This window comes from Scyliorhinus torazame, chromosome 4, assembly GCF_047496885.1.
Source record: "Scyliorhinus torazame isolate Kashiwa2021f chromosome 4, sScyTor2.1, whole genome shotgun sequence".
Lineage (NCBI taxonomy): Eukaryota > Metazoa > Chordata > Chondrichthyes > Carcharhiniformes > Scyliorhinidae > Scyliorhinus > Scyliorhinus torazame.
Window position 1 is genome coordinate 231366268 of NC_092710.1, and position 27890 is coordinate 231394157.

Genomic DNA, 27890 nt, shown 5'->3' on the forward strand with positions numbered 1-27890 from the left:
ATTTAAAAAAAATCATGACATGACTTATATGGTCTTGATAGTGTTTTAAAACCATGCTGTTCTATATGTAATAATTTTGTACCGCTTACCTGAAGAAGAGGAGGAAGAGGAAGAAGAAGAATCAGATTCATTATTTTCCACGATATCTTCCAAATCATGGCCATCAGATTCATCGCCTATTTTGGTAAAGATGGAAATAAAGTTTTTACACCAAAACGTAAGAGTTTGTTAATCACATTGCAAGTGTTGTTTTCAATTAATGTTTTTCTGCCTGCATCACAGTTGTTAGCAAAAGGAAGTTATGAGCATAGTTTTATAATCTCAGCCAGGTAGTGAACTTGAAAAGGAATAGATATTTTACAAACTGGGATCAATGGATTTTGCTTCTGCACTGGCCAGTGATTAGTCAAGTCGAATCTGGACAAACACAAGATTTGGAAGTAAGAACAAAAGATGTGTTTTCCATGGAGAAAATGGATTTTAATGAGAACAATTTTGAAAGGTTGTTGCTCTAGCTGTTCCTCACTACATCTGAATTTTGAGCTGACCGTATATGAAACAATGGGATATTGGGCTATAATGCCAAATCATTTGAATTTGATTCCCCAGCATTCATGAGAATTTGTACCTTGACCATGTCTCTTCGAGAGCATGGTTTCATGTTTTAGTTGCCAGGATGGATGGCCAGAATGGCCCATCCAGGTTCTAGGTGTAATGCAGAGGAGAACAAACTTTAGTGTTACAGGGAACAGTGATGGATGATGAAGTGATGAGCTAGAACAGCCTTGGAAAGTGACAGCTGAGAAAAGGCCCCATTGATATTTTTGAAGTCGGGATAATGGGTACAGCAGTTGTTGCACAGTGCTTATGGTACTGGATTAATAATTCTGTGGCCATTAATTAAAATCCTATCATGGCACCATGTGAAATTGAATTAAATTAGTATACTATTCGGTGGCGGAGATGGCTCGCTATTGACCGGCGGCGGGAGGGATCTTCCAGTCCCACCAATGTCTGTGGTGCTTTGCGTGGCTCGTCTGTCCAGCTTCTGGGGAACCCATTGGGGGGGAGGGTTCGAGTAGTGGAATCAGATGAAAAGCCCTACCCTTGATCTTCACAGCACTAAGCAGTGGGCACTCCTATTAATTATATCACCACAACACCTTTGCAACAGGTTTATTGGTGAGGCTGGGATTAAATAGGTTGTTCCCTCGGATTGGTTCTTTTCACCATCAGACCTAATCTGACACTCGAGCCCTTCAGGATGGTACCAATCAGATTCTGTTGGAGACTGACATTAAATTCACCCACTGAGAGTATGTTCTGTTCCCTTGTTTGCCTTGATGCTTCCTCCAAATAGTGTTCTACAGAAAAGAGTACTATTTCACCAGCTGAGGGAATGCCATAGGTGGTAATTAACTGGTTTCCTTCAGAATGGAGATTTAATGGTAACTTTTTTTTTTCTCCTCCACAGCTGGTGCCAGACCTGTTAAGTATTTTCAACACATTCCGTTTTTTATTATAGAAAGTGCTCTTGCCCAAGGGCCGGACGATGGCATAGTGGTTAACACAGCTCCAGGGCGGTAGACCGGGTTTGATTCCAACCGTGGGTGACTGTCTGTGAAGTTTTCATTTTCTCTCCGTGTCTGTGTGGGTTTCCTCCGGGTATTCCAGTTTCCTCCCACAGTCCAAAGATGTCAGATTAGGTGGATTGGTCATGCTAAATTGTCTCATAGTCCAAGGACATGTAGGTTAAGTGGGGTTACGGGATTTGCGGGGAGGGGTGGGCCTAGGTAGGGTGCTCTTTCTGAGGGACAGTGCAGAATCAATGGGCTGAATGGCCCATTGTTTGACCTGTAGTTACGAAACTTCGAGGATCTGATGCCAATGTTGAGTACTCCCAGGGCTACTCACCCAGCTATTTATCACTGAGCGCACACCTCTAACGGGTTTATACTGCTTGTGGAGCATAACATTTATAGCGATGGAGAAATCTGGGACATGTGCTGATGGGTATGATTATATCAGGCTGCAGTTTAACTAGTCTATGGTCTGGCTCTCTCAACTTTGGCTTTGATCCCCAGATGTTAGCGTAGGGCTTTACAGGATCATCTTGACTAAGTGTGCTTTAATTCTGTCCGAATTTGATGCCGACCCAGGCAAGGGATCCAATTTTTATTTATTGTACTGATACAACAAAGTGACTTACTGGGCCAGTTGAGAGTTGAAATGAAATGAAAATCGCTTATTGTCACAAGTAGGCTTCAAATGAAGTTACTGTGAAAAGCCCCTAGTCGCCACATTCCGGCGCCTGTTCGGGGATGCTGGTACGGACGGGAATTGAACCGTGCTGCTGGCCTGCCTTGGTCTGCTTTAAAAGCCAGCGACTTAGCCCAGTGTGCTAAACCAGCCCCTGGTTTATTGGTCAAAGATGGGAAGTTTCTTTCCTGAAGGACATTTGTGAACCTGTGCTGCTTTACTCTGACTGAATTGATACCCTGGCTAAATGTATTGAGGTGGCAGGCTAAAACATGATATACAACATGCAATTTGCAGCATTGAAGTAGGCGATTTGTTCCACTGAGCCAATGAAGCTTTAAAAGTGCTATTCACTTTGCCATCTGTTTTTTTTTAAAGTCCGAATAGTTATTTTTAGAGTCATTATGGGTTCTACTTCCACCATTGTTTCTCAGGTTCCTTTTCTATTTTGTGTGTAATTAATGTTATTATATGAAATGCCTCTTTTTAGAAAGAGGAAAAGGATTCTTCTGCAGACCATCCTGTTGATGGAATTGCCATCAAAGTACAGTGATCGAACAGTTCGGGTTTTGAAGTAAAGTAATAAAATGTGCTTAGTTTTTGTGCTTTTTGAAAAGTTTAGAATTCCTCTTATATAATGCATGTGAAAACTACCAATACCTAAAATGAGCAAATGACAGAAATGGTATGTCAAAGAATGAAGTTGTATTTTGGTTTGTATATTTGTTCATTGTTTCAAAAGGATGAATTTGCCTTGTGCATTAAAATACATGGCTTACTTGTAGAATTGGCATCGCCATTCTGTTCGTTTTCTTCAGAAGATGATCTCCTTGAATACTGTCCCTTGATTTGATGACCTGTTTTGAAAATGCAATAAAATCCAACTTAATGAATCCACTCTTCAGTTTGAACATTGTTAATGTACATGACAAAAACAACAATTCCTGGTCTAAAATATAACTTCTCCAGCAACTATTTATCGTGAGTTTTACAGAAGGAAATTCAACTATAAAGTGTAACTGACATCCATCCACTCTAATTAATAGACTTCTTTTGAGTATTCAGTTATTTTATATAGCTTGCAGGGCAACTCTCCCAACATGGCTACCAGCTCATAGACCTTGCTGGGTCGATTAGAGTGAGATTGCTTTTGTCTAAATCTGTTACGTTAATGGGGTTGTTATTTAACTGCCCACCTGACTTCATTTCTAAATCCTTTATTTATTTATTTATATATCAATTACTTGTGACTGACTGGCCACTTCGGCAAATATTAAAAGTCAGCCACATAACATGGGAACATAGGACTTAGGAGCAGAAGTCGGCAATTCAGCCCTTGCAGCCTCTGCCAATCCTCTGCCATTCAATCAGATTGTGGCTAATCTCCTTCTGGTCTCAAATCCACATCCCTGCCTGTTCCCATAATGACTGGCTTCACGGTATGCCACACTGAGTCAGGATCTGTGGCCCAATTGAATTTTCACAATAATCTGGATTAATTGAGTTCTGTTTCACGGTTTGTCATCAGAGGATTGGAACTCTCAACATATAGAACATAGAACATAGAAAATACAGCACAGAACAGGCCCTTCGGCCCACGATGTTGTGCCGAACCTTTGTCCTAGATTAATCATAGATTATCATTGAATTTACAGTGCAGAAGGAGGCCATTCGGCCCCCCGAGTCTGCACCAGCTCTTGGAAAGAGCACCCTACCCAAACTCAACACCTCCACCCAACACCAAGGGCAATTTGGACATTAAGGGCAATTTATCATTGGCCAATTCACCTAACCCGCACATCTTTGGACTGTGGGAGGAAACCGGAGCACCCGGAGGAAACCCACGCAGACACGGGGAGGACGTGCAGACTCCGCACAGACAATGACCCAAGCCGGAATCGAACCTGGGACCATGGATCTGTGAAGCAATTGTGCTATCCACAATGCTACCGTGCTGCCCTTAAGAACAAATAAATCTACACTATATCATTTTCCCGTAATCCATGTACCTATCCAACAGCTGCTTGAAGGTCCCTAATGTTTCCGACTCAACTACTTCCACAGGCAGTGCATTCCATTCCCCCACTACTCTCTGGGTAAAGAACCTACCTCTGATATCCCTCCTATATCTTCCACCTTTCACCTTAAATTTATGTCCCCTTGTAATGGTGTGTTCCACCTGGGGAAAAAGTCTCTGACTGTCTACTCTATCTATTCCCCTGATCATCTTATAAACCTCTATCAAGTCGCCCCTCATCCTTCTCCGCTCTAATGAGAAAAGGCCTAGCACCCTCAACCTTTCCTCGTAAGACCTACTCTCCATTCCAGGCAACATCCTGGTAAATCTTCTTTGCACCTTTTCCAGAGCTTCCACATCCTTCCTAAAATGAGGCGACCAGAACTGTACACAGTACTCCAAATGTGGCCTTACCAAAGTTTTGTACAGCTGCATCATCACCTCACGGCTCTTAAATTCAATCCCTCTGTTAATGAACGCGAGCACACCATAGGCCTTCTTCACAGCTCTATCCACTTGAGTGGCAACTTTCAAAGATGTATGAACATAGACCCCAAGGTCTCTCTGCTCCTCCACAATGCCAAGAACTCTACCGTTAACCCTGTATTCCGCATTCATATTTGTCCTTCCAAAATGGACAACCTCACACCTTTCAGGGTTAAACTCCATCTGCCACTTCTCAGCCCAGCTCTGCATCCTATCTATGTCTCTTTGCAGCCGACAACAGCCCTCCTTACTATCCACAACTCCACCAATCTTCGTATCGTCTGCAAATTTACTGACCCACCCTTCAACTCCCTCATCCAAGTCATTAATGAAAATCACAAACAGCAGAGGACCCAGAACTGATCCCTGCGGTACACCACTGGTAACTGGGATCCAGGCTGAATATTTGCCATCCACCACCACTCTCTGACTTCTATCGGTTAGCCAGTTCGTTATCCAACTGGCCAAATTTCCCACTATCCCATGCCTCCTTACTTTGTGCAGAAGCCTACCATGGGGAACTTTATCAAATGCCTTACTAAAATCCATGTACACTACATCCACTGCTTTACCTTCATCCACATGCTTGGTCACCTCCTCAAAGAATTCAATAAGATTTGTAAGGCAAGACCTACCCCTCACAAATCCGTGCTGACTATCCCTAATCAAGCAGTGTCTTTCCAGATGCTCAGAAATCCTATCCTTCAGTACCCTTTCCATTACTTTGCCTACCACCGAAGTAAGACTAACTGGCCTGTAATTCCCAGGGTTATCCCTAGTTCCTTTTTTGAACAGGGGCACGACATTCGCCACTCTCCAATCCCCTGGTACCACCCCTGTTGACAGTGAGGACGAAAAGATAATTGCCAACGGCTCTGCAATTTCATCTCTTGCTTCCCATAGAATCCTTGGATATATCCCGTCAGGCCCGGGGCTCTTGTCTATCCTCAAGTTTTTCAAAATGCCCAACACATCTTCCTTCCTAACAAGTATTTCCTCGAGCTTACCAATCTGTTTCACACTGTCCTCTCCAACAATATTGCCCCTCTCATTTGTAAATACAGAAGAAAAGTACTCATTCAAGACCTCTCCTATCTCTTCAGACTCAATACACAATCTCCCGCTACTGTCCTTGATCGGACCTACCCTCGCTCTAGTCATTCTCATATTTCTCACATATGTGTAAAAGGCCTTGGGGTTTTCCTTGATCCTACCCGCCAAAGATTGTTCATGCCCTCTCTTAGCTCTCCTAATCCCTTTCTTCAGTTCCTTCCTGGCTATCTTGTATCCCTCCAATGCCCTGTCTGAACCTTGTTTCCTCAGCCTTACATAAGTCTCCTTTTTCCTCTTAACAAGACATTCAACCTCTCTTGTCAACCATGGTTCCCTCACTCGACCATCTCTTCCCTGCCTGACAGGGACATACATATCAAGGACACGTAGCACCTGTTCCTTGAACAAGTTCCACATTTCACTTGTGTCCTTCCCTGCCAGCCTATGTTCCCAACTTATGCACTTCAATTCTTGTCTGACAACATCGTATTTACCCTTCCCCCAATTGTAAACCTTGCCCTGTTGCACGTACCTATCCCTCTCCATTACTAAAGTGAAAGTCACAGAATTGTGGTCACTATCTCCAAAATGCTCCCCCACTAACAAATCTATCACTTGCCCTGGTTCATTACCCAGTACTAAATCTAATATTGCCCCTCCTCTGGTTGGACAATCTACATACTGTGTTAGGAAAGCTTCCTGGACACACTGCACAAACACCACCCCATCCAAACTATTTGATCTAAAGAGTTTCCACTCAATATTTGGGAAGTTAAAGTCGCCCATGACTACTACCCTATGACTTCTGCACTAGGTTAACAAGTGTTTATCAATCACTGTTGCGAAGTTAAAACAGCCCTGTTATACAGCAATAAATGACGTGTTGCTTACTGCCAGAATCAGAGTGACCATTCTGTTCTTTTTCTTCAGAAGATGATCTCCTTGAATATTGCCCCTTCACCTGCTTACCTATTTTGGGAAAAAAGCAATTAACTTGATTAATCCTCTTTTTAGTTTACCAATCACTGTTGCGAAGTGAAGACTTTTTACACCATTGCTAAATTTGCAATGTGCACAAACTGGTAAAGAACAGCCCTGTTATACAGCAATAAATGACGTGTTGCTTACTGCCAGAATCAGAGTGACCATTCTGTTCTTTTTCTTCAGAAGATGATCTCCTTGAATATTGTCCCTTCACCTGCTTACCTATTTTGGGAAAAAAGCAATTAACTTGATTAATCCTCTTTTTAGTTTATCAATCACTGTTGCGAAGTGAAGACTTTTTACACCATTGCTAAATTTGCAATGTGCACAAACTGGTAAAGAACAGCCCTGTTATACAGCAATAAATGACGTGTTGCTTACTGCCAGAATCAGAGTGACCATTCTGTTCTTTTTCTTCAGAAGATCTCCTTGAATACTGCCCCTTCACCTGCTGACCTATTTTGGAAATTAAAAAAAATGAACTTGATTATTCCCCTTTTTAGTTTGAATATTTATTAATATACATTACATAAAATAAAATTCTTAAACCAAACATAAATTATGTTCCATCAGCAACTATTCATCTCCATCATTAGTTTTACAGAGAAAATGTTAAGTTAAATTGTAACTGTCATCTATCTACTCTAATTAAGAGACTAACTACACATTGAATTCTATGTATACAAGCCTGTAGGGCAATTCTCCCAACATGGCACCAACTCATAGATTTTTCCAGATTGACAAAAGTGAGATTGCGTTCGTCTTACCCGATATGATAACGGAGCTCTTGTTTATCGGTCTATTCAATTTTATTACTAAATTCCATGGCAATTACTTAATATAGCTGAGCTGCTTGATTGTCCACTAAGAGAATTTTAAAAGCCAGTCACGTAGCATAAGGACACTGTTCACCTGTATGCCAAACTAGATTATCGTCTCTCTGCCCTGAAAGAATTGAGTTGAGTTTTTGCAACAATCTGGATTCATTGAATTCTGCTTTGCAGTTTACAATGAGAGGATTTGAGCTGTCGGTATGTGGGTTAGCCGTGCACAGTCCTTGACTACACATTTATTCTACTCAAGTTTACTATTGTTGCAAAATGAAAACTTGTTTGTACCATTGATATACTTGTAGTCTCCCTGCACTGATAAGGAACAAATAAAATGAGTTGTTGCTTACTACCAGAATTGGAGTGGCCATTCTGTTCATTTTCTTCAGAAGACCTTTGTGAATATTTTCCTTTTGTTTCGGGACCTGATTTTGGAAAGACAAAATAAGCATCGTAAAACTTTTCATGTACAATTGCATAATTTTTACAAATTGCAAAGGTATTTTAGAATCAGCGTAAGTTGTTATTTCTGCAATGTCTACTTTCATAATAGAAAGTTCTGAACATGGTTATAAAATGGAAATCCCAGCAGTACCTTAAATTGTTATGGGTGTTAGATATAGGAAACAGTAGTTTGCATCTTTGTAAGTAATATCCTTAAACTACTAACATTTTTTACTTGTGCACAGATTGAAGTAGATTGGCATCCTGTTACTCAAAATGATTTACCAATATTTTTCGGGGTAGGAAATAATCACAGAATTTTTACAGCTCACTGGGAGGCCATCAGGTTCATTATACATATGTAATTACATCCATTTTTATCTACTTTGGTGGCAAAAACTGGAAGGCAGATTTAGGAAAAGGGGAAGTGCAACAAGACCTGGATATCATGGTGGAACAGTCACTGAAGGTTGGCATGCAGGTACAGCAGGCAGTGAAGAAAGCTAATGGCATGCTAGCCTTAATGAGAGGATTTGAATGTAGGAGTAAGGATGTCTTGCTGCAGTTATACAGGGCCTTATGAGGCCACACCTTGAGTATTGTGCGCAGCTTTGGTCTCCTAGTTTGAGGAAGGACATTGTTGCTACAGAGAGTGTCCAGCGGAGGTTTATCAGACTAATTCCCAGGATGGCAGGACAGACATATGAAGAAGGCCTTTATCCTACACCCCCTTTAGAGTTGTATCCTTTATTTTATGTTTATATCAGGAAAATAAAGTAAATTAATTTCTATTTCTGTTGTTTTAAGTTTTCATAAGTTAATTTGGTCTCCTGAGATCAGATATGGGAAAACAATCTCTGGGCTTTTTTGTTCTTTTGTGAATGTGACCAAACTCTCAGGTGGACAACAAGTGATTGTGGCTGCGCCATGTTCAAATTTTCCCTATATTCAATTTTTGTTTTATGAGATAGCATTATTATGCAGAAAATTGCACTGGTCAATTGCAATCACGCAATTTTATTGCTCAAAAGATTGAGCCCAAGATTCTGAAATTATTACCTTTAAATATAAAATCTATGCAATTTACTGTTCATAAATAGCCATGTATTGAATCTGGCTAATAAATACCTGTATAAATACGCACTGATTATTTGTTATTCCCATCATATTATAGACCATTTAGATGGATGGATATAACGATCGGAAAAATTGGTAGCTTTTGCCCTCAGCAGTGCAGAGCATGATGTTTAATTTTCTGCATCTGTAGGTTTGCGCATGTGCTGTGCTCAGTTTTCTGATCATTGAAAAACAATCAGGAAATAGTGTACAATGCATCACTGATTTTTGATGCATGTTGCAGCTGTGCAAGACTCCCCAGCAGAAGTATAAAGTTGAAATATTACCCCTCTGTGCATCTATCCTGAAACACTCTCCTATTCAGGACTGTGGAAATCATAGATCAAAGAATTTACAGTGCAGAAGGAGGCCATTTTGCCCATTCGGTCTGCATAAATAGCCATGAAAGAGCACCCTCTGCCCATGCCTCCACCCTATCCCCGTGACCCAGTAATCCCACCCTAACTCTTTTGGAAACTAAGGGGCAATTTAGCATGGCCAATCCACCTAACTGCACATCCTTGGTCTGTGGGAGGAAACCGGAGCACCCAGAGGAAACCCACACGCACAGACACTGGGAGAAAGTGCAAATTGCGCGCACACAGTCACCTGAGGTCGGATTGAACCCAGGTCCCTGGAGCTGTGAGGCAGCAGTGCTAACTACGGTGCCATGGTGCCACTAAAAGAAGTTCAGATGCAGCAACTATGTGCAGAAAAGATATTGTGCAATGTGGATTTTAGAACAGTACTTGCACTGTTTTAAATATATTTCTGAGCAGATATTGGAAGAAATTGAGAAACTGCTGTAGAAGCAAGGCTTTATTTAGGTTTTCAGAAAATGAAATTAAAAATGACATTAAAATAGAATAGCATTCTATCATATCTTTTGTTAAGAACAATCATAGGTAATTAAATTATGGGTAAATGTGCCACTTTTGACACGGTACATCATTTTAGGGATCAGCAAAGTTTGTTTTCTGCTGAATTAGTAAATCCCAGCTCATGCAGCAGAATGGGTGTTACAGTTTATCCAGTAGACAAAGGGAAGAGAGTATCATGCAGGGTTCCTATTGCTAGACACTGACACCTGCTGGAAATTGTGCATGTTTGTCTGCCTTTGTTAAAGCACATGGGATTGCTGGTAGTACCTTGAGGTGGATAGGAATCTGGTTAATAGACAGGAAGCAAAAAGTTGGAAAAAATGGCTCTTTTTCCGATTGGCAGGCAGTGACTAGTGGGGTACCACAGGGATCTGTGCCAGGACCCCTGTTCACATTATATAAAAAAATTTGGAAGAGGGAACTAAATGTAGTATCTTCAGATTTGCAGATTATACAAAATTGTGTGGCAAGGTGAACTGTGAGGAGGATAAAGATTTGCTCTTGTGGGATTTGGACAGGCTGAGTGAGTGGGAATGGCAGATGCAGTTTAACATGAATCAATGTGAGGTTATCCACGTTGGTAGCAAAAATAGGAAGACAGATTATTATTTGAATGGGTGTAAATTGGGAGAGGTGGATACTCAAAGAAACCTTGCTGTCCTCGTGCATCTGTTGCTGAAAGTAAGCAGGCAGGCAGTAAAGAAGACAAATGGTATGTAGGCCTTCCTAGTGTGAGGATTTGAGTGCAGGAATAGGGATGTTTTACAACAATGTATAGATACATAGAAGATAGGAGCCTTTTGGCCCTTCAAGCCTGCTCCGCCATTCATCATGATAATGGCTGATCATCCAACTCAATAACTTAATCCTGCTTTCTCCCCATGGCCTTTGATTCCATTCGTCCCAAGTGCTATATCTAGCCGCCTCTTGAGTATTTTCAATGATATAACATCAACTACTTCCTGTGGTAATGAATTACACAGGCTCACCACTCTTTGGGTGAAGAAATGTCTCTTCATCTCTGTCCGAAATGGTTTACCCTGAATCCTCAGACTGTCACCCCGGTTCTGAACACACGCATCATTGGTAACATCTTCCCTGCATCTACCCTGTCTAGTCCTGTTAGAATTTTATAAGCCTCTATGAGCTCCCCCCTCATTCTTCTGAACTGCAGCGAGAACAATCCCAACCTAGTCAATCTCTCCTCATATGACAGTCCCGCCATCCCTGGCATCAGCTTGGTAAGCCTTCGCTGCACTCCTTCGAGAGCAAGAACATCCTTCCTCAGAGAAGGAGACCAAAACTGCACACAATACTCCAGGTGTGGCCTCAGCAAGGCCCTGTACAACTGCAGCAACGCATCACTGCTTCTATACTCGAAATCTCTCTCAATGAAGGCCAACATATCATTAGCCTTCTTTACCGCCTCCTGCACCTGCATGCTTACCTTCAGCGACTGGTGCACAAGGACACCCAGATCCCGCTGCATACTCCCCTCCCAATTTATAACCATTCAGGTAATAATCTGCCTTGCTGTTTTTGCTTCCAAAGTGAATAACCTCACACTTATCCAAATTATACTGCATCTACCATTGATTTGCCACTTGTCCAACCTGTCCAGAACATGCTGTAGGATCCCTGCACCTTGTCACAGTTCACTTTCCCACCTAACTTGATCATCTGCAAACTTTGAGATGTTACATTTTGTTCCCTCATCCAAATCATTAACATATATAGTGAATAGCTGGGGTCCCAGCACCGATCCCTGTGGCACCCCACTTGTTACTGCCTGCCAATTTGAAAAAGATCCATTAATTCCTATTCTTTGTTTCCTCTCTGCCAACCAGTTTTCTATCCACCTCAATACATTCCCCCCAATCCCATGCGCTTTAATTTTGCACAATAATCTGTTATGTGGGACTTTGTCAAACACCTTTTGAAAGTCCAAATATACCACATCGACTGGCTCCCCCTTGTCAACTGTATAGGCATTGGTGAGGCCACACCTGGAGCATTGTGTGCAGATTTAGTGTCCTTATGTGAGGAAGGATATTCTTGCTATGGAGGTTCACCAGGCTGATTCCTGGGATGGCGCGACTGAATTACGAGGAGACTAAATCGGTTAGGATTATATTCATTGGAGTTTAGAAGGGTGAGAAGGGATCTCATAGAAACTTATAAAATTCTAACAGAATTAGACAGAGTAGATTCAGAGAGAATGTTCCCGATAGTGGGGGAGTCCAGAACTAGGGGTCATAGTTTGAGGATAAAAGGTAAACCTTTTAGGACCGAGGTGAGGATAAATTTCTTCACCCAGAGAGCAGTGAATCTGTGGAATTCACTGCCACAAAAAGTAATTGAGGTGAAAACGTGTAATTTCAAGAAGGAATTAGATACAGCTGTTGGGGCTAAAGGTATACGGGGGTAGGCAGGGTCAGGGTAGTGAACTTGATCAGCCATGATCATAATGAATGGCGGAGTAGGCCCAAAGGACCTCCTCCTGCTTCTGTTTACTATGTATGTTTCTTTGTATATTTCTGAGAACTGTGATGAGGCTGGAGTTACAATCTTTTAAAGAAACATTATACTAAAGTTTTCTCAGGAACAAGAGCATACATTTTCATAATTTCTCAGACATAATTTATCCACTCGACCCGCATGACAAGAACAGATTATCTGGTCATTTTCCTCTCAGCCTAGGACTTTGCCGAGTAAAGATTGCAGTGTTTCTCTACTTCACTTCAACAACTATATTTCAAAAGTACCCCAGTGGCTGTGAAGCACTTTGCGATATTCTGAGGCACTGAAAGATGCTAAATAAATGTTATTTTGTTGATGAACCAGGTGGGCATTGAAGGAAATGCCACAAATGCAGCATCTTGATCAAAGAGGACAAGGAAGAAAAATGCACAGATCATTATGATGCCAGGCAGGTCTTTGGGAAAGGCTGTTCGATTGCTGTAAAGGTGAAGAAGGTGGACTGGAAGTGTTCTGACATGCATTTTGGGGCACGACGATGGGAGACACTAAAGGGGATTATAGAAGAAAGGGAGGTTGATGATGAGGCATTACTCTGAGAAGGGCTAAACAATGCTACTTAAAGCAGATAAAAATTGGCAATTTAGGAGGAAGTAAACTATTGAGTGGAGATGACCTTCTAACTGAGCACATGGAAGCAAGACACATTTTGATATGGTTACTTACATTGTAATTCATACACTATATGAAATATTGCTTAAACTATTTGGAAAAATATGGGGCTGGATTCTCCGTCGGCGGGATCCTCCGCTTTGCTGGCAGTGCACTCACACCTGTGGATTTCCCAACGGAAACCCCATTGGCCGGCTGACGGGACGGAGGATCCCACTGCTGCCGGAGGCGGGTCACATCAGCAAACATGTTTATTGTTCATGTTGCTCATTGTAGTTAAATTAAATAATAATTATTACTGGATTTTACTAAACAAATTTGTGGTTTTAAAGATGTCTATTAAATAATGAATTTAAAGGAAACCTAAAAATTGCAATGTGAACTTACTAGTAATCATAATAATCATCACTTATTGTCACAAGTCGGCTTCAGTGAAGTTACTGTGAAAAGCCACATTCCGGCGCCTGTTCGGGGAGGCCGGTACGGGAATTGAACCCACGCTGCTGGCCTTGTTCTGCATCATGAGATGATGGTGTGTTCCTGTCTTGTGATCCGTGTCAGCTCATGCACATCCTACCTTCTGGCATGATGTGCAAGCTGTTGCTCATGTTACTAAGGACCTTAAGTTTTCCACTCATCCATCCCTCCCCTTGCTGATTTTCTGCTTTCAGGCCAACAGCCACATGCCCAGGAGAAAGAGCGAGAGGTTCAGCACAGGGTGAGTCGCAGCATATGTGAGCTACTGCCAGGTCTGAAGAAAGGATAGTCTGTGTTCCAGCTCTGCTACAGGGGACTCAAGTGAGGACCTCAATGAGGTGCTAAGCAGGAGTACACCAATGTGGATGTAGACTGAGATGCTGGATGCATCGACTGGCCTGCTAGACAGTCTCCTGTCATTAGGAGTGTGGGTAGTCTGACTCCAGCTTGACTGCTGGCATCACGTAGAACTTTCCCCTCTTAGGGTATAGAAGCACAAAAAGGAACTTCAGTTAGGTACATAGATTGAAGAACCTTGGAGGTTGAGAGGCGATTTGGAAGTGGTATCCATGGTCTGAACAGAGTGATCAAGGAGAACCTACTCCCATTGGTGAAAGAATAGAGAACTAGAGGACACTAGTTTAAGATGAATGGCAAAAGAAGCAGCATTAACATGAGGAAAAACTCTACGTAGCAAATCATTGGGATCTGAAATGTACTAGAATCATAGAATTCCTACAGTGCAGAGGGAGGCTCTCTACCTGAGAGTATGGTGGAGGCAGATTCAGTCATAGCTTTCAAAAGAAATTTAGATCATTATCCGAAGAGGAAATAAATTGCAGGTTACATGGATAAGACAGAGAAGTGGCACCAGGGAATAGAGTAGTGGTTTAACTGGACTAGTAATTCAGAGAACCCAGGGTTATCCCCAGTCCTGGGTTCGAACCCCACCATGGTGCTAGTGGAATTTGAATTTAATAAAAATCTGGAATTAAAAGTCTAATGATGACCATGCAACCATTATTGATTGTCGTAAAAACCCATCTGGTTAGCCTAAATGACCTTTCTTTCAGGTTTGGTATTTGGTCTTTTAAATAGAACTCGTACTTCTTTCAGCTACGTGATTTTTTTGGGTGAGTAACAAACCAATTTATTGAGTGGACCTATATAGTCCAAATGTCTCCTGGGTGAACTAATGTCACAATGTAGCCAGCTAGGAGCTTCTACCAGATGTATGGTATCCCCATGTGAGTGCCCATCCAGCATGGGTGTTGTGTACTCAACTGAGGGATCTTCCAGCTTCCATAATGCTGGCTCCAGTGACACTCTGGAGCTGAATTTCATGGCCAGTCTCTTTTGTCTCAACTAATTACAGACACATATCACAAGATTACCTTCAATTCCATATGCCCCCATTGTTATTGAGCTCTTTTGCAGAACCTTGTCATATGCCTTTTGGGAGTTGACAAAGGCAACATTCGTAGACACTGCACTTTCCATAATGCTATTGGCCCTCCAAAAAATTAATATGACTGTCTGACTTTGACCTATACTTACTGATACTTATAAGTGCTCAGTTGCTTTGTCTCCAATGATTCCAGAACATTCCCTACAATAGAAGTTAAACTGGCAGGTTTGTCGTTGCTTGGATTGTCTCTCCATTTCTTAAATAAAAGGATTGGAAAATTGCAAATGTAATTCTAAAGCCCAATTCCTGAATCTAGAAAAGTTTTGGAAATTATGAGTAATGCATCTGACACCTTCTCCTGACATATCTGGGGTCATTAGAGATCATCTGCTGTAAATATTCCTGCCAATTGCTAACCTGAAGAGGTAATAAAGAAAAGCAATGCTAGCCAGACATTTAAAAAAAAATATATATTTTATGGGATGCGTGCAGCACTAACAAGTCTGATATTTTTCCCCATGCCTAATTGCCCATGAACTTGGGTGTCTTGCTATTTCAGCGGGACTCGAGCAACTGTTGCCCGTATCAGCCTAAAATATATGTAGACTCCATTGATTCAGATATTATTTGGAGAATCCATGCAAGGGCCTGGGTCTAGACTTGAGGTTTGGCACCATATATATGCCAGACAAAATGTCAAGATACCTAATTCTATCTGGTATGGAGTGGCTGACAAAATGCAGGCAAAGGAAGGAAATTCCTGATTAGGAAATTAATTCTCCTTTGCCTTTCAGCTTTGATATCAGCGGCCATGTCAAGCATGGCTGATGGTTTACTCCCAAGCAAACATTCCTGGAAACTGTCAAGAACTGCGAGGATCCATAACACGCCGGACCTGACCGATTTTTCAGCCCTTTCGCTGGGCTCCAGTCAGACGTATGGCATTAGATTGTGGATTTCTTAAGCTAGGTCTTCTAATTTCATATCTAAAATTGATCATTTGAGCTTTTGCCAGAATCTGTTGTGCACATAAAATTAAACTGTACATACTAGCAGAATTAGAGCCGCCATTTTGCCCATTGTCTTCAATCCTCCATGAATACTTCCCCTTTACTTGATGACCTATTTTGGGAAAGGATAATAACCATAAATGCAACCATAAAGTTTTGAATTTTGTGCAAGAAAATTAACCGTTTGATATTAATATTGCCATTGTCACTGAACTTTAACTTCTCAATTTAGAATAGAGGAGCAATAAAGTATTGATATTTGCATAGCTCATTTGGTTGTCCCTACTGTGAAAATTGAACCGAGCTTACTTGCAGATTTAGAGTCATCATTGCTTGGTATATCATGCCCTTTTACTTCTTTGCCTGTTTTGGAGAAGGAGATAGATTAAACGCGTTTGAATATTTTCCAAAATTTGAGGAAAGCATTGGAAGAGATTCTCAACCTTCTATCTTCATCACAGATTTTTAGGAAAGAAAATTCTGAACACAGTTGCAAAGCAGTGTAACACAGTTGCAAAACAGAAGTGTTTAACCAAAAAGCATGTCACGCATTGCACGTTTAAGAATCTGTAATCAAGGAAGCATCTCTGTTTTTAACGTAACATATGCAATAAAAATCCATTAAAATTAATAGAAAACAAAGAACATGTCTCAGAGGGGACTGTTTTTAATGCTCAGAAATTGCAATGAAAAGCCAAGAAGGATTCTGGCCCTAAAAATGTGGTTGCGAAGTTGAGAGACCTTCCAACAAGAGTGATTTTTGAGGATTCTTGCATTTGAGAGTTGGTTTAATTATGCAATAATTCATTCAAATGGAGAGTTTGATCCAAAGGATATAAAAGATTGAGATTTGGGCATATTTTAATTATGCACCACTCACTTGAGTCTAATGTTCCACAGTCATTTAAGCTAAGTAGTTTTTTGTGTCAATATTACAGGTATAAGTGGGTGCAAATATCAAGGGAACCTACTCATTGACTATTTAAAAAAAAAAAAAATTATATTTATCCTTTTCTTAACATCTATCAATAATAATTAATTTAAGATTCATACGATGCTCTTCATGTAAAAATGTGCCTCGATGCATGTCTCATGTGGGCATAGGTACCAGAAGAGAATGGATGAATTTGTTGGGGGAAGGGAAACACAGGCTTGTCTTGGTTTGTTTGAAGAGATGGATAGATTCCCCGAGCCCCGCGCCGGGCCGGAGAATCGCCTCAACCGCGCCCCGAACTGGCACGTGATTTTCCGAGATGCGGTGAATTGGCGCTATTTGCACCGGCGTGTTTGGTGCGGCGCCGGCCGCGGGCTGCTGGAATCGGCAGGTCCGCCGATTCTTCAGCCCAGATGGGCAGAGCGGCCGTGCAGATACGACAGAGTCCCGCCGGCGACGTTTCCCCCCCCCTGGTCGCTGCCGGCTGGAACTCTGCGCGAACGGTTGAGGGGGGGGCTCCTTCACCGGGGGGGGGGGGGGGGGGCTCTGATGGGGTCTGGTCCGCAATCGGGGCCCACTGATCGCGGCCCCCCCCCCCCCCCCAGGCCTACTTCCCTGCGCAGCCGACCCCTGAACACCGACGCCATGTTGAGTTGGGGCCGGCGGGCTAAAGAAGTCCCCCACGCATGCGCGGGTTGCCGGGAAAGGAGGCTGGAGTGACGTGAACAGGGACAGAATAGGTCGCACCCTGGCCCGGTTTGCGCCGTTGTGAAACGCGACGGCGTTCACGACGGCACGAACATTTGGGCTCCATTTGAGAGAATCGCCCCAATGTTTTTTGGAAAGTTTTACCGGACAGAGCAGAATAGCTGACGATAAACATTCAATGGTAGATACAATCATCTGAGGAAGATGAAATGTCCCATCTCAGAAAAGCAATTCTACTAAAGATCTTAAATGAAATTGAGTCTTGATCTGTGTAAAATTAATTTAAAATTTCCCAAGTTTAAGGGGATGAGAACCATCTTTCATCTTGACTCTACTGGCTGAGGGCAGCACGATGGCGCAGTGGTTAGCATTGTTGCCTCACGGCGCCAAGGTCCCAGTTTCGATCCCGGCTCTGGGTCACTGACCGTGTGGAGTTTGCACATTCTCCCCGTCTTTGTGTGGGTTTAGCCAACCCAAAGATGTGCAGAGTAGGTGGATTGGCCATGCTAAATTGCCCCTTGGAAAAAAAACTGAATTGGGTACTCTAAATTTATTTTAAAAAGCCTCGACTGGCTGCAAGAAAATGCTGCAGGAGATGTCTTGTTAACATGCAGCTATAACACATTTTGGCTCATTAGATGAACAGAAAGTAGACCAACGTTAGAGGTGAAGAAGGCTGTGTGAGCTGCTGACTCAATTGAAGACTAGAATAATCTAGGGACATTCTCTGGGGCACGGAACCAAGTGGAATGTCACAAGGATTGGTGGATAGGGCTTTGTGCACAAGGAGTCTCAGTCTGCAGTGCTCTGGATTTGTTTAACTTTCCAAAAATGAAAGCTGGTTAAGAGGAATTGAACCTGGTGCTGATGGAAGTATTGCTATGAGTTTTTGCATTTGGCAATGTTTTGGAATTGGAAGGTAGTAGTTTTGGCAGTGGACTTGAAGCAAGACTAAAGACTCAATTAAATGTTGGACAAAAACCCATAAAATTTGAACAAAATGGAGAGCAAAGAGCAAGGAAGAAGTCAGCAGGAAGCATATAGGTGCCATTGCCAATAGTCAATTCAGATGGTTTCAGTCATGAAGAAATTTTGACTAAATGGAAATGATTGCCTTGCAGGCGATCATATAGTACAGCAACAGCATTAGCCAATCGTGGTGTTGCAGGGGCAGTGTTGCGTCTCACCAAGACAAATGACTTGCTGTGAGAAAAAAAAAAGAAAAGTTTTGCGATTAGAATACTGCTCCAGTGCTCTTTAACCACAAGATACACAATAGGTTTGATTATTTGCTTTCCAGTCTCCCCCACCATCCCAAATTAGTTTTAGTAACATTGGAACCCACTGTAGTGAGCTCAGAGCCTGCTGCAGCAGTGTAATGTGGTAAATTCCCAGTGATTTCCAAAAAAGGAAATGGTGAACGAAAGTGGTTACATACATTAGCGCCACAGGCATTATTTATATTGGCTTCGAGATAGGCATCAGCTATCATTTCCCAATTTGTGTTCTGTTCACACAGCAGCTTTGAAGTATGAAAAGTCTTCCATTTTTAGACCGTTTTAATCCCACAAAGTACCTTAAAATCAGCATTAAAAAACGCAAATAATTCACATGCATTCTAAAATGTATATTTTTAAATTAAATATTTCTGAACATACAAAACACACCAGGAACTTGTGATTTATGAAAGAAACACTCCTTTCCTGACAGTTTAAGAAGGAAAGAAAAGTGTTCTAATGGTGGCCAATTGGAGACTTAAGCCACCAAATATTAACCACCAGTGTACACACTGTAGATGCTGTATAAATCAGGATGTTGTTGACCACTATTTACAAAATAAACCTGTTGACCTAGGTTGCTGAAAAAATATTTTAATACTTAATATTTTTCCATACTACAGACATTTGTGGGTAGTGGAGTTATGTAAAAAATACACTTGCTTTGTTAATCTAATTTGTCAAAATTAGATCAGTTACTCTACTTCATTAATGTAGCCTACATTTATTGTGACACATCAACCCTCCCACATTTGGTCAAGATAAATGACAGCTTTTATGATCCTTTTTCCTTGCCAAATTTCTTCCTTCTAAATGTATTGCCTGTTTTCTAGCATATGGTTGTGAGAGCACTGGAATCACTGTCAGTTTCTCGCTCAAGTGGCTATTATCAATGTGTGAGCCTTGAGAGTAAATAACAGCATAAGTAATCTTTAATGCAGCAGGTGTACCAAAGTACTTTGCTGTGTGTGTCACTGAGTTGGAGTAAGATGAGGAACAACCAATATTGTTGTAGATGCAGTTCAATGGATGAGTCTAAGGATGCATTTCCAGAATGGATGGTAAAGTTAACTGCAGGTTCTGTTAATGGTGGTTCAGAGGAGAGGGAAAACACTTAGGAGGATGCAGTTGGCAGAGTGAAGTATGTGTACAAAGACTAACTTGAAAGGGGAGTGCAGAAATTTGGTAAAGAGAGACTATAGAAAAGCGTATGTGTGACTGGATTTTAGAATTATCACAGAGGGGCGACATGAGTAAGACTTGATACAAGATGGAAGTGAGTAGTAGAGCTATACAGAAGCTGATGGATACTAGGATGCAAGTGAGAATCCCATTCAAAAAGGTAGGCCCAAGGGTGACAAAGGCACTGTGTGTTTCAGTAGTGGTGGTGATGAGTTCACGGGAAAGATGATTTTAGTGATGGCTAGGATTCACATTGTTAGGTTCAATCAGAGGGAGCAGCAGGAAAGGGAATGAATTCAAGGGTCAAAGAGTTAAGTTTCTGGCAGGAATCAAACTGGGTGGCTTCATTCTTTCTGGTGTTAAATCTCATCAAGATCTGGCTTGTCCAAGGTTTAATGACAAGAAAACAGACTGGTGACAGCACAAGAACAGCTCTGGGAATATCAAGCTCCCTGAAGATAGATTCATAGAACCATAAAGGTTTGCAGCAGAAAACAAAATCCATTCAGTCTGTCGTACCTGTACCAACTCCATGCTAGAGCAAAACCAATCTCACTGTTCCATTCAACTCTTAGTTCCCTATCTTTGCTTCAAATAATTATCCAGTTTTCTCCTAAAAGATACAATGGTCTCTGCCTCATCTATATTTTTCCAGGAAGACTTGGATTGAACAAAACTGTGTACCTCTTAATGTTTACCAACTGTATCTTAAATTATGGATTCAAAGAGTTTCCCCACAACGAGGCTAGACGAACTGGTGTTCCAGAAGGAATGCCCTAACAATTGTTTTGAATGTGCCCTAAAAATGGGTTCACTACTGAGACTGAATATTAACTCATTAAAAGGCAAATGCAAGTTAAACTATGAGGGTGTATACATTCAAAACATTTCTTACCTTTAATGGAAAATAAACCATTAAAAGCGGGAGCAAACATTTGCTGCCTTGCCTGGGCTATGCATCACGCCTATTTTGCAAAGACCTGAAAAGCTGCGGTCTAAATGACTGACCTGGTATTTTTAAATGCCAATACTTAATTGATTTGGAGTTCATCAATTGTACCAATAGAGTTATATGATTGACATCCAGATGGGTTGAACTTTTCCAACAGATTTAAATGATGTTACAATAGCTACTCTCATCTCATGGCACAATTTATATATTTCGGGAAACTTGAAAAAATAAACCTAAAAGAAATCTGCTACTCCTTTCTGACTTGCAACAATTTCAGAGCCATGTAACTTTGCTTGGGAGTCCTGCTAACCGTTACAAATGCTGAGGAATGCTGCTTAGATTCTTCAATGTGGACTTCAATGGCAAGCATAAGCAGGCCATTTTTATTAATGTTTAAATCCATTTCTGAAAGGTAAAACTACCACTGATCATTAGTCCTCCATCAGTTTCTAATTACATCTACTTTCTTATTCGACTGGTTATGCAGGAATATCATTTTGTGCTGTATGAGAATAACAACCATTTGTTTTGCCAAGTCGCATCAAAGGCATTCTGCGGGATTCCCCGTTGGCGGGATGCTCCACTTCGCCGGCAGCGCACCCACACTCGTGGGTTTCCTGACAGCCTGGGGGTGGCCACAATAGGAAGCCTCATTGGCCGGCTGCAGGAACGGAGAATCCACTGCCGGTGGTGGCAGGCAGCGGCGGAAAATGGGGCTGGCGGGATGGAGAATCCTGCTCATTATCATTGGATCTTAGTTTCCAAAACATATGATTGGTAATAATATTTATTAGTGTCACAATACATTGCAATGAAGTTGCTGTGAAAATATTAGAATTATTGTCATAGGTAAAGCACACAGATCGTACCTCTCCAAAAACTGTCTAACATACAAGCAGCCAATAACAAGGAGATGCCATCACATATAATTTTAATTCGTATGGTTTGCTTAAGTTTAAGACTGTTTCAAAGGTTAACACTGCCCTGTGTAAAAGGACCGTGTAAGGCTTACTTGAAGATTTTGAGTTGCTGTTGGGCTCACTGTCTTCATTGCTCAACGAATGAGGCAAGTTTACTTCATTACCTATTTTAGGAAAATTAAAATGAATTAGTGTTCACCTTATTCCTTGTTGTAGGAGTACAGTAACAGTTTGTTGAGGAAAGCTTTGGAAATAAACATCAAAAATTATTTGAGTTTCAATTTTTGCAGTTTAGCGTTGGGAGCTTATCCACTCTAGTAGAATTATTTGGTTAGCTTAAAGTCTGATTGCAACTGAGTTCTTCGGTAGATTCTTGTTGAAATTGAATTTCAAACAGAAAGAAGCTTTTAGCAATATTAATATTGGCTTGTAGCCTATCCAACAAACATAACAATCCCAGAACATGATGCAAAATGCTGCAGTAAATTTCAACTACACTGCATCTCCTGTTCTAAGTAATGCATGAAACAAAAACAGACAACAGTTTTCTTCCTCCATGTTGCACACCACTGGAAGTGATACGCAAGTGGTTAGGAAGGTAAATGGGATATTTTCAATTTTTGCAAGAGGAATAAAATATCAAATTAGGAAAGATTTACCGCAGCTGTACAGGGGGCTTGGTGTGACCACATCCGGGGTACTATGTACAGTTTTGGTCTCCTTAATAGAAAAGGGATATAATTGCTTTAGAAACAGTTCAGAGAAAGTTCACTCGACTCATTCCTGGATGAGGTGCTCATTTTATGAAATAGGATGAAAGGTTGGGCCTATGCCCATTGAAGTTTAGAACAATGAGTGGCAATCTTATTGAAACATATTAAAGATTCTGAGGGGCCTTGATACTGCGAGGATGTTTCCTCTTGTAGGTGGGACTAGAACTGGTGGATAAAGTTTAAAAATAAGAGCACTTTTTAAGGCAGAGGTGAAGAGAAAACGTTCCCCCAGAGATATCACCCCACACATTCCTGGACACGAGGGTAGGGCTGAACTGGTTAGGAGATGACAAATGCAGTGACATATACAGGAAACTCATGGAAAAGGTCAGGACTCCAATGGACGAGACCAAACAAGTTGGGGGAGGAACTGCGCATGGAGATAGGGGGAGGACACTGGATCAAGGCGCTGCGCAAAGTCAACTCCACCTCCTCCTGCACCAGGCTAAGCCTGATGCAGCTCAAGGTAGTGCATAGAGCACATATTAGCAAGGCATGCATGAAAGAGAATTGAAGTGAGGGGAAATAGAAAAATAAATTAGCAGGAAGGAAAAGTAAGAACTTTTAAAAATCCATATGAACAATTTACTACCTGCGGAAGTGAGACTCCATAGATTCAGTTGTTCCCTTTCTTGGTCTCCAAGATTGAACTGTATCATGTTATTAACAAGCCCTTATGACCTGAGAGCAACCTTAAATAACTGCAGCAGGATTATCGTGTATTTGTAGCACAAATCCAGCATTTGTTTGACATTCATGGGAAGGTTGACAACATAGCCAATGGCAACTCATGCATACCCAAATCTCTGCTGGCAGCAGCAACCGCCCAGTGCATTTAGTATATTTAACGTGTTAAGTGTCCCAGGTTGTGTCTCGGATACAAAACAAGTATGACATAAAGCCTCATAAGGAGACGATATGTCAGAATACCGAAAGCTTGGTCAAAGAGGTGGATTTGAAGGAGCATCTTAAAGGAGGAAAGTGAGGTGGAGGGTATTCCAAAACTTAAGGCCTCGGCAGTTACATCCAGCACTGTGGAGGAATTTAAATTTGGGATCGCCAAAGGCTAGAATTTGACAAGCATTTTGGGCTGGAGGAGATTACTGGCATAGGGAGGTGAGCAAGGCCATGGAGATTTCAAAACTAGGATGAGAATTTCAAAATCAAGACAGTGAAAGGAATCCAGCGTAGTTGAGTGAAAATATGTGGTAACGGTGAACCATGTTGTGAAATCGCACTTATTTTTCCAGCAAATCCTTGGCTAATGTAACAGGCACAATGCTTTAATTAATTTTGTTACAGATTAGTTATATATCTACCTTACCATTGATTTTGAGATAAAGATAACTTAAATTCAGTTTTCCATGTCACATAAATGAGATGCAATCCCTTTCTGTGGAAAGGACAATGTAGCAATATCAGTTATAAGCACAATCGTAGCTGGAATTCAGCTTTGTTGAAAATGGTTAGTTATGAAGATAGAGCCAAATGGTGTCTTCACTAAAGACTGCCATTAATCTCTAAATCACCTAGTGAGGGCACATGGGTGCACACATAGCCCACACACAGTACGTACTCATTTAAAAGAAACACATCTTTGCTCTTTGTGAAACTGATGATTCTGTCAACGCTAGTTAGATAATGAATGGTTAAGTACTTTGCTTCCAATGTTCAAATAGAGGTAATGGATGCATATTGCACCAGCAGAGTTGGGTTCCTTTTGCAACTGGAAAAATCAGCAGACACTGTACCATCAAAAATCAAATGCCCCACCCTTGAAGTTTCAAATGAAAGGACAGCTATTTTTGTGGCATGGGCTAATGAGTGCTATTTTTTGTTCCACCTAAACATAAAGAAGAATATAGAAAAAGTCTGCACTTGACCAGTGGAACATATTGTGGTTCCCTTTATTTGAAGCAGGGCCCATGATGCTATATCTGAATTGGACAAAATTTGGGCTTTGACAAATGAAACAAAATTGAAACTATTTAAAATAACTTTGGATTTTCACCTTTCATGTCTGTTGGAAATTGCATGATTACTTTAAATATGGAAAGCATCAGATTGAAGCGCCAAATTAAAGTTAAAAGTAATGTCATTTTACAGCGCTAGACATTGTTAATTATAATCTTTTGACTTCCACCAGTGAACTATTTGTAAGTTCAAGTTTGTATCCGATGATAAATAAAAATATTGTAAGTTGTTCTGACTTGTATGATTTACTCTATTGATGTTTCTTAGCAGTTATTTCTCTTAGTGGGATTACTTGCTGTTCTGAATGCCTCCACAATGTTTTTCCTGAACCATTTTTCTTTTTATGAAAAAAGGTAGCATTCTTAATAGGTTACATGTGCAAATTACCAAATAGCCACAATGAGACCACAAAGCAACATTATAATGCAATGTTCTGAAAACACTTTTTTATATCGATATGTTGATTACGGATGACGTTTAATATCTTGTTTTTGAGTATTGAACATTGGCTTTAGCTTGTACCTGTAGTTCACTTGCAAACCAACAATGCCATATTGAGCACACTGCTCTTTCACCTCGGGGACCAGAATTCAGGTCCTGCCTCTATTAATGTAATGGAGATTTCTTCTGTTTGGCTTTCCAAGATCTATGTGAAATGAGTCTGGGCACTTTTGTGGCATGAAGTTAGCAACTTTGTTCCAATAATTTATTTGGACAGTGCAAAAGTGCACACAGCTTTAGTAAGCAGTGCTCTTCTGAAGTTTATTGTTGATTAAAGTAGAAGGCGCCTTTTTGATGCCTGAAATGGAAAAGTTCCATTTCAAGGCATTGATATTTTTCATTTTGAGGAGCACAAAATTCACTGGAGATAATGGATTTGTAATGTGACCTGATTGAGGTTTCCAAGATTATGAGCGCATGGACAGGGTGGATAGGGAGCAGCTGTTCCCCTTAGTTGAAGGGTTAGTTATGCGGGATCACAAGTTCAAAATAAGGGGTGGGAGGTTCAGGGGAAATTTGAGGAAAATCGTTTTTACCCAGAGTCGTGACAGTCTGGAATGCACTGCCTGGGAGGGTGATCGAGGCGGGATTCCTCACATCCTTTTAAAAAGTATCTGGATGAGTACTTGGCAGGCCATAACATTCAAGGCTAAGGGCCAAATGTTGGCAAGTGGGATTAGAAGGACTGGTCAGGGCCTTTCATGTGTTGGTACAGACTCGATGGCCCAAAGGGCCTCTTCTGCACTGTTGTATTCTGTGATTCTGTGAATATTACCTTCTATACTGTTATCGCTGTGGATGTTTCGGGCAAATGACACCGGAATGGATAGAAGTATTGCTGAAAAAAAGAGACATGCTGTCGTGGTGTTTTGGCTTGCACACATAAGGACAAACGCAACAATGTCACATTTCAAAGGGAACAACAATTTATACTGTATGATTAAATGATGCCGATTGGTTTGCAAGTTGACTCCAATTGAGGTATTGTCATGGAGAATGTACCAGGAAACTAATGTTCTCTGTGCTTTTGTTTAGTTCCACAGCGGTGTAATGGCTGGTCATGTTTCTTTTGCCTAAGTGTATATACGTATGGTTTGAAGATGTGCATATTTTAAGCGTGTCTTAGCTAAATGATCCCCTTAAAGCAAAAAAAAATAAAAATTATTAATTGTCAATTAAATTACATTTTGGTTATAAAGATCAGTTTTGCAAAAGTAATGACTTGGCTTTCGTGGTCACGAAGCAAGAGTGACTGCTACTGACCTCTAAGAAAGCTTTTAAGATATGGGGCGCGATTCTCCGAAATGGAGACTAAACACAATGGCGTGAAACCGATTCTGGCCCCCACAGGCGGCCAGCACAGTGCTGGAGCGGTTCACGCCGCTCCAGCCTCCCTTCCCGGTGCCAAATGGGCGCCGCGCCAACCCGCGCATGCACGGGGGACTTCTTCAGGACGCCGGCCCAAACGCAACATGGCGTGGGGGTTCAGGGGCTGGCCGCGCAACAAAGTAGGCCCCGGGGGGGGGGAGGAGAAGAGGCCGGCCCGCTGTTCGGTGGGCCCTGATCACGGGCCAGACCCCATCAGAGGCCTCCCCCGGGGATGGGAGCCCTCCTCCCCCATAGGCCGCCCCCCGACCCTTTGTGCAGAATTCCTGCCGGCAGTGACCAGGGATGACCGGCGCCGGTGGGACTGTCGTTTCCGCACGGCTGCTCGGCCCATCTGGGCCGGAGAATCGGCGGCCCACCTCGGAGAATCTTGGGGCGGCATGGGGTGATTGCGGCGATTCTCTGGCCCGCCGCGGGCCTCGGAGAATCGCGCCCATTGTGCTCTGTTTCCTCCCACAAGTCCCGAAAGACATGCTGTTAGGTGAATTGGACATTCTGAATTCTCCTTCTGTGTACCCGAACAGGCGCCGGAATGTGGAGACAAGTGGCTTTTCACAGTGTTAATGTAACACTTGTGACAATAAAGATTATTATTGTAAAATAAATCGATTGAAGCATTCTTTAATATGGATTTTTAACATCAACTTGCATCATATTATCCAGGCCGCCATTCACATTAAGGAGCTTTTACAGAAGGCCAGCAAGGAAATGAAAAGCTTGCATGATCAAATTGTTTGAAAATTTTTTTGCAGAGTGTGAAATAAAGATTAGGGCATATGCATGGGGTAAAGGTAGAAGCTGAAATATAATGAGAAAATTTGATTATTTAAAAATACAATTTAAAAAATCCAGGGCAGGATGCTCTGCCCTGCCACGCCACATTTCTGCCTCACCACGCCGGCGGGATACTCCGTTAAACCGGCCGGTCAATGGGGTTTTCCATTGTGGGGCAGCCCCATGCCATCGGGAAACCCCAGGGCGCTGGCAAAATGGAGCACCCCTCCAGCGGAGCATCCCACTGGCGGAGAATCTCTCCCCTAGTATTTAAGAACATTTTACATGTGTAAAATTAGTTTTTAAGGGCCTGATCAATTGGACAGCTTTATCACTCAGACTGCCTTAAAAAACTCAGTTACACCTCATTGAATAAGTGATTTTGTTGATTGCC

The 27890-nt window shown here is 41.7% G+C and overlaps 2 protein-coding genes across 3 annotated transcripts in view; one reads left to right on the forward strand and one right to left on the reverse strand.

Moving 5' to 3' along the window:
• nt5dc1 (5'-nucleotidase domain containing 1) overlaps positions 1–27890 on the forward strand; it is a 764356-nt gene that overhangs the window by 128568 nt on the left and 607898 nt on the right. The gene's annotated exons all lie outside the window — the stretch shown is intronic.
• LOC140411198 (uncharacterized) overlaps positions 1–27890 on the reverse strand; it is an 83429-nt gene that overhangs the window by 52482 nt on the left and 3057 nt on the right. Inside the window, exons 3-11 of the mRNA XM_072500287.1 lie at positions 22181–22252; positions 16425–16478; positions 16156–16227; positions 7980–8054; positions 7181–7255; positions 6944–7021; positions 6707–6784; positions 3039–3116; positions 90–176 (exon numbers count right to left, since the gene is read on the reverse strand). Of these exons, the coding sequence (XP_072356388.1) occupies positions 90–176; positions 3039–3116; positions 6707–6784; positions 6944–7021; positions 7181–7255; positions 7980–8054; positions 16156–16227; positions 16425–16478; positions 22181–22252 (669 nt within the window). The remainder of the gene's footprint in view (positions 1–89; positions 177–3038; positions 3117–6706; positions 6785–6943; positions 7022–7180; positions 7256–7979; positions 8055–16155; positions 16228–16424; positions 16479–22180; positions 22253–27890) is intronic.